The sequence below is a fragment of the Pleurodeles waltl genome, chromosome 10, assembly GCF_031143425.1.
Source record: "Pleurodeles waltl isolate 20211129_DDA chromosome 10, aPleWal1.hap1.20221129, whole genome shotgun sequence".
Taxonomy (NCBI): domain Eukaryota; kingdom Metazoa; phylum Chordata; class Amphibia; order Caudata; family Salamandridae; genus Pleurodeles; species Pleurodeles waltl.
The window spans coordinates 444,127,891-444,140,269 of NC_090449.1; the positions used below are offsets into that span (position 1 = coordinate 444,127,891).

The window sequence follows — 12,379 nt, forward strand, 5'->3', positions numbered from 1 at the left end:
CATACTATAGGTAGCCCCCTCTGCCGTAGCCACGGTAGGAGGAGACACCATGCCAGCGTCAGAAGTATCCAGACCACTGGCTTCGCCCAAGCCCTGTCCCCAGTCAATATTAGGGTCTTCCTGATATTCATAAGGGTCCAGGGACCCCTCCAATTCCTCCCCGTATTCGTACCCATAGGAAAATGGGTCAGAATCCGACCTCAGGCGAATAGGGCCCACTGAAGCTGATGGCGGCATCAGCCGACGCCGCTCTGACTCCTCAGAAATGAGAATCGGGTCGATGTCGATAGTGGGCACTACTGACGTCAGGAGTGTCGATAAACGACCCGGCGTCGGTGCGGATCCATGCACAGATCCGGAGGCGACCTCGGTGGCCGTGGCCGAAGCAGCCGGCGCGGAACCCGAAGGCCCCTCAGCCAAGCCCCTTGGGCCCGAAGGCGCCGTATCGGGGTCGGCACGCCAAAAGATGAGGCGCATGGCCTCGTAGAACTCTTGAGTTTGGCGGTGGTCGCTCCAGCAAACTCGGGAAAGCGCAGAGTCGACCCAGACGTAGGCTCCGAGGACGGAGACCTAGTTCATGGACGCGCGTCCCGCGTAAGCGAGCGACGGGGGGAAGTCGGAGAGGGATGGGACTTCTTTGACTCCTTACCTTGACCCGAAGACTTCGAAGAAGACGAATGGTGATGCTCCGCAACCGATCTCGAGACCTTCCTCTGGAGTGAGATCGGGATCTACGTGGAGTCGAGTGCCGGGCCACCATCAGCTTTAGGGACCACTCCATCAAAGCCTTCGGATGCACTGCCCGACACTCGGAGCACAACTTCGGGTCACGGTCGCGCTCGAGGCACCACAGGCAAACACGATGAGGGTCTGTCACCGACATCATGCGGTGGCAGTCCTCGCACGGCTTGAACCCGGTCTTCGGGGACATCCTCAACGCACCAACTGTTGCACCAAAAACTTCGACAAAACGGTCGAATTCGGCCAAAAATAGCCAAGAGTAGCTCTCTCTCGGATCAGCGCGTGGCACGGAAAGAAAAGAACTGATGTCACTGCGTGAGAGCGGCGTCTATGTACTACTCCCGGCGTCATCACTGCGACCACAACGCCTATGACGCCTGCGGAGTCGACCGACGCCACCTACCAACGCGCAAGGGCATTGCTTGAAGAAAAATCCCCAGATCCAGTCTAACACCTGGGGGAAAATTCTAAGGTAAGGAATCTGCAACTAGAAGTCTCTATCAGATAGGTGATGTAGTTAATTGTATTCCCCATGTTTATCTAAAAGGTGCTGTAATTCAATTGGTTTTCTGTCAGCACAAGGTTAACCGCATAATTAATTTCAATGCTGTATGACCACACTTTGCAGATAATTATTAGTTGTTGATAAAGAGGGGTAGAATCAGGTACATATGAAACAAATAGGCTGGTTGCTAAACACATTCTTCTTTTAGTCCATTTGATGCTTTATGACTGTTAATTGAACCCTCTCTCCCATGGCACAATCATCCCCAAGCGTTGTCTAGGGTCTTGTAAGGAAATGCCTCCTTGACATTGTTACCCCCTAACTTTTTGCCTTTGCTGATGCTAAGTTATGATGTGAAAGTGTGCTGGGACCCTGCTAACCAGCCCCAGCACCAGTGTTCTTTCCCTAAACTGTACCTTTGTCTCCACAATTGGCACAGCCCAGGCCCCCGGTAAGTCCCTTGTAACTGGTACCCCTGGTATCAAGGGCCCTGATGCCAGGGAAGGTCTCTAAGGGCTGCAGCATGTCTTATGCCACCCTAGGGACCCCTCACTCAGCACATACACACACTGCTTGCCAGGTTTTGGGTGCTGTGGGGGGTGGGGGGGGGGGGGGGTGGGGGGAGAGAGAGAAAATGACTAAGTCGACATGGCACTCCCCTCAGAGTGCCATGCCAACCTCACACTGTCTGTGGCATAGGTAAGTCACCCCTCTAGCAGGCCTTACAGCCCTAAGACAGGGTGCACTATACCACAGGTGAGGGCATATGTGCATGAGCACTATGCCCCTACAGTGCCTAAGCAAAACCTTAGACATTGTAAGTGCAGGGTAGCCATAAGAGTAAATGGTCTGGGAGTCTGTCAAACATGAACTACACAGCACCATAATGGCTACACTGAAAACTGGGAAGTTTGGTATCAAAATTCTCAGCACAATAAATGCACACTGATGCCAGTGTGCACTTTATTGTGAAAATACACCCAGAGGGTATCTTAGAGATGCCCCCTGAAAACATACCCGACTTCCAGTGTGGGCTGACTAGTTTTTGCCAGCCTGCCACACACCAGACATGTTGCTGGCCACATGGGGAGAGTGCCTTTGTCACTCTGTGGCCAGGAACAAAGCCTGTACTGGGTGGAGGTGCTTCTCTCCTCCCCCTGCAGGAACTGTAACACCTGGCAGTGAGCCTCAAAGGCTCACCCCCTTTGGTATAGCGCCACAGGGCATCCCAGCTAGTGGAGATGCCTGCCCCTCCGGCCACTGCCCCCACTTTGGCGGCAAGGCTGGAAGAGATGAGAAAAACAAGGAGGAGTCACCCACCAGTCAGGACAGCCCTTAAGGTGTCCTGAGCTGAGGTGAGACTTACTTTTAGAAATCCTCCATCTTGTGGATGGAGGATTCCCCCAATAGGATTAGGGATGTGCCCCCCCTCACCACAGGGAGGAGGCACAAAGAGGGTGTAGCCACCCTCAGGGCCAGTAGCCACTGGCTACTGCCCTCCCAGACCTAAACACAACCCTAAATTGAGTAGTTAGGGGCTCCCAGAACCGAGGAAGATAGATTCCTGCATCCTAAAGAAGAAGAAGGACTGCTTACCTGAAGCCCTGCAGTGAAGACGGAGACGACAACTGATTTGGCCCCAGCCCCACCGGCCTGTCTCTCTACTTCAAAGAAAACAGCGACGCATCCAACAGGGTCCAGCAACCTCTGAAGCCTCAGAGGACTACCCTGCATCTAAAGGACAAAGAAGCTCCCGAGAACAGCGGCCCTGTTCAAGACACTGCAGCTTCTTGAAACAAAGAAGCAACTTTTAAAGACCACATCTTTCACGCCAGAAGTGTGAGACTTTCCACTCTGCACCCGATACCCCCGGCTCGACATGTGGAAAACTAACACTAAAGGGAGGACTCCCCGGCGACTGCGAGCCCGTGAGTAGCCAGAGTGGACCCCCCTGGGCCCCCACAGCGATGCCTGCTGAGGAAATTCAGAGGCTCCCCCTGACCACGACTGCCTGCTTCAAAGAACCCGACGCCTGGGAACCACACTGCACCCGCATCCCCCAGGACCTGAAGGAACCAAACTCCAGTGCAGGAGCGACCCCCAGGCGACCCTCTGCCTAGCCCAGGTGGTGGCTACCCCGAGGAGCCCCCCCCTGTACCTGGCAGCACCGTTGAAGAGACCCCGGGGTCTCCTCATTGATTCCTATTAGAAACCCAACACCTGTTTGCACTCTGCACCCGGCCGCCCCTGTGCCGCTGAGGGTGTACTTTCTGTGCCTGCTTGTGTCCCCCCCGGTGCCCTACAAAACCCCCCTGGTCTGTCCCCCGAAGACCCGGGTACTTACCTGCTGGCAGACTGGAACCGGGGCACGCCTATTTCCATTGAAGCCCATGTGTTTTGGACACCACATTGACCTCAGTACCTGACCGGCCCTGAGCTGCTGGTGTGGTAACTTTGGGGTTGCCTTGAACCCCCAACGGTGGGCTACCTTGGACCCAACTTTGAACCCTGTACGTGTTTTACTTACCTGTGAACTTAACATTTACTTACCTCCCCCAGGAACTGTTGAGTTTTGCACTGTGTCCACTTTTAAAATAGCTTATTGCCATTTTTGTCAAAACTGTACATGCTATTGTGATTATTCAAAGTTCCTGGAATACCTGAGTGAAATACCTTTCATTTAAAGTGTTGTTTGTAAATCTTGAACCTGTGGTTCTTAAAATAAACTAAGAAAAGATATATTTCTATATAAAAACTTTTGGCCTGGAATTTGTCTTTGAGTGTGTGTTCCTCATTTGTTGCCTGTGTGTGTACCACAAATGCTTAACACTACCCTCTGATAAGCCTACTGCTCGACCACACTACCACAAAATAGAGCATTAAAATTATCTCTTTTTGCCACTATCTTACCTCTAAGGGAAACTCTTGGACTCTGTGCACACTATTTCTTACTTTGAAATAGTATAAACAGAGCCAACTTCCTACAGGTCTGTATCAACTTCACTAATCTATCGTTGATATCCAGAGTTTGCAGTTTATTCCAAAACCTGACCCTACTATTTTATCAAAAGTGGTCACATGGCTTAGGGTGCATCAATACAAATTTGTTATTTTTTTTTCAAAGATTTATGTATGAGTCAGGACCAGCATGTCATCAGTTGCATATATCAAGTTCCAAGCTCTCCGATAAACTGTTTACTGTCTGAAGTAATCAACAGCTAAACTTCCTTGATGTTCCTAAATCGTACTGACATTATACACACTCCTATTGGGAGAAAGTCATATTCAGCTTTAGCTGATTTAACAACATTCTACTAATCTTTTCTTTATTGTATCTTCATGTTTGAACCAAAAGGGCATCGATTCTATGGCCACAACCAAACTATATTTGCGCACTATGGGGCAATCCAGTATGAACCTGTGCACAGTGTCAGTTCAAAGGGCCTCTGAGATTCAGGTCACAGTACCTCCGCTTATTTAAACAAAGGCACAAAAGATTTTAATTAAATTAATAATTTTTTCAAAGTAAGCACTGAAAGTTTCTAAAGCTGATTTTGATTGTGTTTATGGCATACTAGTCATCAATTATCTGCTTTATACTAGCCCACTGTTTTAAGATCCTTTTATATTTTGTATATTCTTTTTATCTGATCTAACTTGGGTGCTAGGCTCACCTTCTACAACTTCTGAAATGTTGTGCTTTATCATGATCGCCTCTCTTAAACTACTTTAACAACTTATCTATCAAAATTGCTTGATCAAGTGCCCATTCACATGTAATACTGCCCAAGTTATGTTGAAAAAGCAATACAATAAAGTTTATTAGTTACGTCACTAATGGCAGGCTTTTTTTTTTTTACTGTAATAGGAAATGAGGTGGAATTGTTTGATATAAAAAAAAAATACAATTTAGCTTTTGCATTCATTTTATTCATTTGTCTGGACACTAATGCAATCTTGACATCATAGTGGATGTTCTCTCCATCAGTGATTTTTCACCAAAATATTTTATTGTTTTTAAGAGAAACCAGGATCTGGGGGGGGGGGGGCGTAATAGACACACAAGATGAGAGGGATATTGTAAAACAACAATATATTTGAGATTAGATCCAAATGTCATTCAACTGGTACTGATCCAAAGATATCTGTAATTACATGGGTGTTGACTGGAGTGTACTACGGGCAGGGGTTGAAAGGGAGGTGGAGGAGGGTAAGATGGATGACATAAAGGTACCCCAAAGGAAGTGAGATATGGAGGAAAGAGAGAATAAGAGAGAACGAGATAGGAGAGATGTTTAAATCAGAAAAACAATGTTAATGTGGTAATATATATATTGTTGCTCAGCACCTCTGCGCAAGTTAAGAAGTTGGGTTAACCACAGAAATTAGGCTGAGGAATAGAGTGGGTCAAGGGGGGGTTTATTTTCTACGTGTACAGATCTAATGTGTTCCATAGCTTCTGAGATCACTGTCAGGTGTAAGAGTTGATAGTGAGTGTGTTGCCAGAGCTTCTTGTGAAGCAGACCCATGCCCACCATGTGTGATATGTGCCATCTTGATTTTACTGGTTGGAAGGAATAAGCATCTGGTTGCATTAAAAAAGGGCCTTCTAGAGTATCTGAAAGGTGCTTATGTTTGATCCTTACTGCTAACCTGCCTAGGATGGGGAGGCTCGCACAGCAAATTACTTTTTACATGCGGTTGCTGAATTTTCTCTCCGTGGCGGAGCTGCTGAACCAAGTGGCCTTCTTGTCCAGGCTCAAGCCACGCTCCCCCTTCCATCAGTGATTTCTAAGTAAATAATGCTCTCATCTTTAACAGAGAAACATTCCTTCTTTCCCTTTCCTTACTTCAGAAGTGTGCCTAACGACCTCTTTCAGAGCTTTCCACTGAGGGATTTTCTGTTTTCCACTTCAGGGTTGTTAGGAGTTATAAGGAGCAGGGTTTGGTTACCACTGCTTCTAAATTCAAATTTTTATTGCCAGAGATGTGTCATCACTATGGAGGTCTGAAACAAGGTTGCTCACTGCAAGCTTCATTTGGTTTGTTTACAGAAGAACTTGCTTTGAGGTTATGCCTCATCTTTTCTTGAATAAGAGATTAAATGTAGGTCTGTGTAGAAGTCAGAGATCCGGGTCTAGGATTGTGGAACTCTTTTGAGTTGGCTGATGTACAGCTCAGGCTTTGACAGTCACCAGTTAGTCAGCTCTTTGTCTGATTAATCTAGTGTGGTATAAACATATGCCAAGTTGATTCACTCATGAAAGTAAAACACTTTTCGTCTTGGTCAAACCCGTATTGACAGCAATAACTATGATTTTTCTGGGCTGAGAGGTTTATTTTCTTTATTTTCAGTGCCATGTAGCGAGGATTAAGAAAAAGCCTTGATGATGTTTTATCTGGCTGAGCAGCTAAGCTATTTCCCTAGTTCTTCGGTTTCCTATTACATTGAGATTGCTGCATGATTCTCGTTTGTTGATTTCCACATATCCATAGGATGATCTACAGAATCTCATTAGGACTTACCACCACACCAATGTTTAATGCATGCATGAAACCACCTGGCAATTCTGTCATACTCATGATGTACACTTCCAACTTTACTCTTAAGAATATGAACTATTTTAAATTGACCTGGGTCAATCTATTAATTGTGTTTTTTTCTGTGTCACTCTAAACAAGGTCGTAGATGAGACAAAAAAGGATAGGACTCAACTAACAAATGGCACTGAAGAAATATCTAGCAATTGGCCCATCTAGCGGCCTAAACAAGGATGCCTGTTTTCACTGGTTCCTACAGTTTATAAGTAGATGTGACATTCAATTTGCCAATTTAACACACTCAGCAAAACATGCATCAGCTAAAAGTCAAGCACCTAGTGCCCTTCTTTCTGCACCAGAATAAAACAAATTGCTTTCTATTACTTGCCCTTTTTACACTAGCATTCTTAAATACATCCCTTGGCATTCTTTCTTTTTCAAATTGACTTTCTTGTTGATTGTTTCTATTGACCACACTACTGGGGAAGGTTTCACTATTTCTTGGGTTCCCCTCATAGTTATATGCCTGTGGTATACACTCTACATTTAGCTTAGTAGATTAAATTCTATTATTGTTTGCAAGACAACAAAGATGCAACCAGGTGTGAAGACTAGGTTTTAACTGTGTTGGCATTAGAGTTTCCAACCTCAGTAGCCCCTTGATGTAGGTCTGGCTCAGGTCTACTAAGTTACTTCTGACTATTGCTGAAAACATCAAACAAATTACTGCTTAATATGATGTGTGAGAAGTGATTGCAGAGAGTAATTCATAATTCTTAATTATGTACCAACCACTTTGGACTGTTTCTTCTTTACAACTTAATTTGCTATGTGTCATTTCTTTATCTGGAGATAGAAACAACATATGCTGCTACATTTTTTCAAATTCTGCGGTGTACATCTAAGTTATTTCCGACTGAACAATGTATTAGTCTTTCACAACCAATAGTAGTCCTGGTAGATATATCTTCCTATATGAATAGAACTTCCTGTAAGACTATGATGACTGAATTGTGTGCCTTTCTGACACTACAGGGAGTGCAGAATTATTAGGCAAATGAGTATTTTGACCACATCATCCTCTTTATGCATGTTGTCTTACTCCAAGCTGTATAGGCTCGAAAGCCTACTACCAATTAAGCATATTAGGTGATGTGCATCTCTGTAATGAGAAGGGGTGTGGTCTAATGACATCAACACCCTATATCAGGTGTGCATAATTATTAGGCAACTTCCTTTCCTTTGGCAAAATGGGTCAAAAGAAGGACTTGACAGGCTCAGAAAAGTCAAAAATAGTGAGATATCTTGCAGAGGGATGCAGCACTCTTAAAATTGCAAAGCTTCTGAAGCGTGATCATCGAACAATCAAGCGTTTCATTCAAAATAGTCAACAGGGTCGCAAGAAGCGTGTGGAAAAACCAAGGCGCAAAATAACTGCCCATGAACTGAGAAAAGTCAAGCGTGCAGCTGCCACGATGCCACTTGCCACCAGTTTGGCCATATTTCAGAGCTGCAACATCACTGGAGTGCCCAAAAGCACAAGGTGTGCAATACTCAGAGACATGGCCAAGGTAAGAAAGGCTGAAAGACGACCACCACTGAACAAGACACACAAGCTGAAACGTCAAGACTGGGTCAAGAAATATCTCAAGACTGATTTTACTAAGGTTTTATGGACTGATGAAATGAGAGTGAGTCTTGATGGGCCATATGGATGGGCCCGTGGCTGGATTGGTAAAGGGCAGAGAGCTCCTGTCCGACTCAGACGCCAGCAAGGTGGAGGTGGAGTACTGGTTTGGGCTGGTATCATCAAAGATGAGCTTGTGGGGCCTTTTCGGGTTGAGGATGGAGTCAAGCTCAACTCCCAGTCCTACTGCCAGTTCCTGGAAGACACCTTCTTCAAGCAGTGGTACAGGAAGAAGTCTGCATCCTTCAAGAAAAACATGATTTTCATGCAGGACAATGCTCCATCACACGCGTCCAAGTACTCCACAGCGTGGCTGGCAAGAAAGGGTATAAAAGAAGGAAATCTAATGACATGGCCTCCTTGTTCACCTGATCTGAACCCCATTGAGAACCTGTGGTCCATCATCAAATGTGAGATTTACAAGGAGGGAAAACAGTACACCTCTCTGAACAGTGTCTGGGAGGCTGTGGTTGCTGCTGCACGCAATGTTGATGGTGAACAGATCAAAACACTGACAGAATCCATGGATGGCAGGCTTTTGAGTGTCCTTGCAAAGAAAGGTGGCTATATTGGTCACTGATTTGTTTTTGAATGTCAGAAATGTATATTTGTGAATGTTGAGATGTTATATTGGTTTCACTGGTAATAATAAATAATTGAAATGGGTATATATTTTTTTTTGTTAAGTTGCCTAATAATTATGCACAGTAATAGTCACCTGCACACACAGATATCCCCCTAACATAGCTAAAACTAAAAACAAACTAAAAACTACTTCCAAAAATATTCAGCTTTGATATTAATGAGTTTTTTGGTTTCATTGAGAACATGGTTGTTGTTCAATAATAAAATTAATCCTCAAAAATACAACTTGCCTAATAATTCTGCACTCCCTGTAGGTGACTGAGGGCAAAGGCCCCAGTGTAGTGGTCCCTCTTTTCAGCCATTTTTTTTTTCCTTTTCTGCCCGAAAATGTTTGCTGATATGCTAGCCATTTATCAGTTCTGACAAGGGTTCTCTGTGCTACTATCTGTGTAACCTTTTGGTTAAATAGTACTGGCTCTCAATCAGGTTCAAAATGTCCCTCTTTGTTGAAATTCGCCATTTCTCACCTTAGCTTGTACAGACCAGTTACTAACTCTCCTGACTTGTGGATGTCTCTTGATAATGGCTGGACAATTCCTTCTCTCAGCTGTTGGGGATGATCTCTACTGGTGGTTGTTTGTACTGCTACCTACTGTTGCACCATTGGCACCTAACATTGTTGTATTCTCTTCTGCTGCATTCTTATCCTTTGGACTCCTTCTCATGTGTGTTTAAATAGGCTACTACTCAAGTAGAGAATGTTCAGGAATTACCTGCAAGGTTGTTTGTAGGTCTGGATAGATACAAACCTGAGTTTTCTATGTTAATTTACAAGGAGAGATTTTTTCCCGCAGGCATTACAAGGTTCTACAGGCAGACTTGCATATTTAAAACATCCAGTGATATTTATAAGACCACATGTGCCAGGTAGTTCATGAGGTACTTCCAAAAGGTATAGGTCAAGAATTGTCACTGTTTAGGGTTTCCACCTGGCTAGTTTTATATCGGCCTGGCCAGTGCTGTAATGTTCCAGCTGATATAAAAATTAGAAAAATTACCTAAACTAGTACTTTTTCTACCATACCGGTACCTACTTTAGAGAGTAAATGTTAAAAGACAACAGTTTTAAATGAGTTCTACAGCTGTCATAAAGTCCTCCGACTGATATTTAAAGTAAACAAAGATAGAAAGGTAAAGTTAAAAATGAATACAAACAATTGCATTTAAAGTTTTACTTAAAAATCATGTCTGACCTTTCGCAGAATGTTAAAACGTGAACAGATGGCCTGTATTTTTCTCCAGGAAAGGTGGCAACCCTACCACTCCTTGATACATCTTTTAAGAACTGTGGTGAGTATGAGGGTGATGTGGTTATGCTCAGACCTCTTACTCCTCACTAAGACTTGGATTCTACTTCTCCTTCCATTTCCTCATATATGCCTACTAAAGTACCACCAAAGTAACACAAATGGGTGTAATTAACATTCAAGAGTATTTCCAAAGCCTAAAAATATGTGCGTAATTCATCATCATCATTTACTTTATTTCGGTAAAAACATACCATAAAAGTACAAGACATGCAATCCAAGTGAAAGATAATAAAATACAATACAAATACAAATAAAATGAATTACAAACTCCTAAAAATCAGATAATAAAAGCAGATAAAACAGTGACATAATTTTTTTTCTTATAAATATGATACTTAAAAAACAACCAGTCCCTACTAGAGCATCAGACAAACGGACTTACACTTAAATACAACGCCTATGCACTATATGCCTGATTTTAAAATCTGCTACAGATTCTTGTTCTTTAAAATCACTAATCTAAAACGCCAAATTGATTCAAGGAATTTTGCCACAGAACAAGCTATTTGTGCGTAATTCAAAGAGTAGCAAGGCTGCAAATTTTATATGCAAACTCACACTCAAAATAACAACTTTTATTAGGAATTAGAGTACTGTGTCTAATAAACAATACCTGGGATCAATTGAAGCCCTCTGCATTATTTTCTACTATTGCCCTGAGGTTGGAAAGTGAAATTCAGCAGATAACTATGTCATACAAATATAAAAAAGTAACGTATACCTGGAAGGACTGGTAACTTTTCATCTGGGTGTCTGACAGGGCTAAAGTACTCTGAATCAAATTCTGCAGCACCAGAAAGTGAATGTCATCTATACTAAAAAACAAAATAAAAAAAGTAAAGCAGACAAGCATATTATAGTTACATCATGAACCTGCAAGCTGTACAACAGCATTCAACCAATAAGTTAAAATACGCAACAGTCATTCTTTTAATATGCAGTGTGGTAGTTGCAATTGTGAAATAATGTTCCTCTTCCACTGAAAAATGGCAACACATTGCAACAAGATGTAAGAAGGCTATTTTCACAGCCACAGAAATAATTGTAACTTACTACCAGACAATGTATCTCATCTACATATATACAAATGTAAATGAAAGTACTTGTCTGTCATATGAAGCAAACATAAACAGATGTAAAACAGGCAATACTTGTATTAATGTTTAAAAACTTTAACACCAACAGACATGAATGAAAACCCAAAGTGAACCTTATTTACTCACCAACTAAGAGTGTCCTGCATGTTTATCTCATTTAACTCATCTCCCACTGCCAAAACTCTGTACCTAATAAACAAAAAACAAGACCTCTGAACACAAAGGTGGCTAGTGATCTCAATACGCCACAAACAATGGTCCTTATTACTGGCAACATACTGTAACATTAGAGAAATTTAAGTTAAACAATAAATAGCCTAGAAACCCAATTCTGAGTATGCTGGAAAAGAGGATCATGTTAACCAAATACTGTAATTACCCGTACCTCAAAGTACGTGCTAGGTGCTGTAAATGTCTCCTGTTTCATATTTGTAGGAAGCTGGCTAAGTAGTGTACCAAAGTAAGGGGACACTATGAAGATAGTCCAGGACGACCCTTATTAGCTGACAGGGGTTAAAATAATAACCCTAAAAGCTCTCTTTTGTGGTAGTGTGGACGAGCAGCTAGACTTATTTGAGGACAGTGTTAAGCATTTATTTCACAATCATAGCCAGTATGCAAGAGACACACTCAATAAAGAAACCCGACAACAATTCAGAAAACTATCACAGCTTTCTATATAAGTTTAGACACCAAGATCATCAGAATCAGGTAAGAACTTTGTGATAAGAATTTTTCTAAGTTTCAAAAGGAGACCATGCAATTTCTGGAGTGGTAATGTTAATCCTATGGGGAAAAGACATACTGCATTCAGGCACTTAACAACAACTTACAGCACTGGACTTGAGGTGAG

The 12,379-nt window shown here is 43.0% G+C and overlaps 1 protein-coding gene across 1 annotated transcript in view; it reads right to left on the reverse strand.

Annotated features, from left to right (window-relative positions):
* GTF3C1 (general transcription factor IIIC subunit 1) overlaps positions 1-12,379 on the reverse strand; it is a 1,928,973-nt gene that overhangs the window by 412,880 nt on the left and 1,503,714 nt on the right. The window contains exons 28-29 of the mRNA XM_069210709.1: positions 11,653-11,715; positions 11,151-11,244 (exon numbers count right to left, since the gene is read on the reverse strand). Coding sequence (XP_069066810.1) covers positions 11,151-11,244; positions 11,653-11,715 — 157 coding nt within the window. The remainder of the gene's footprint in view (positions 1-11,150; positions 11,245-11,652; positions 11,716-12,379) is intronic.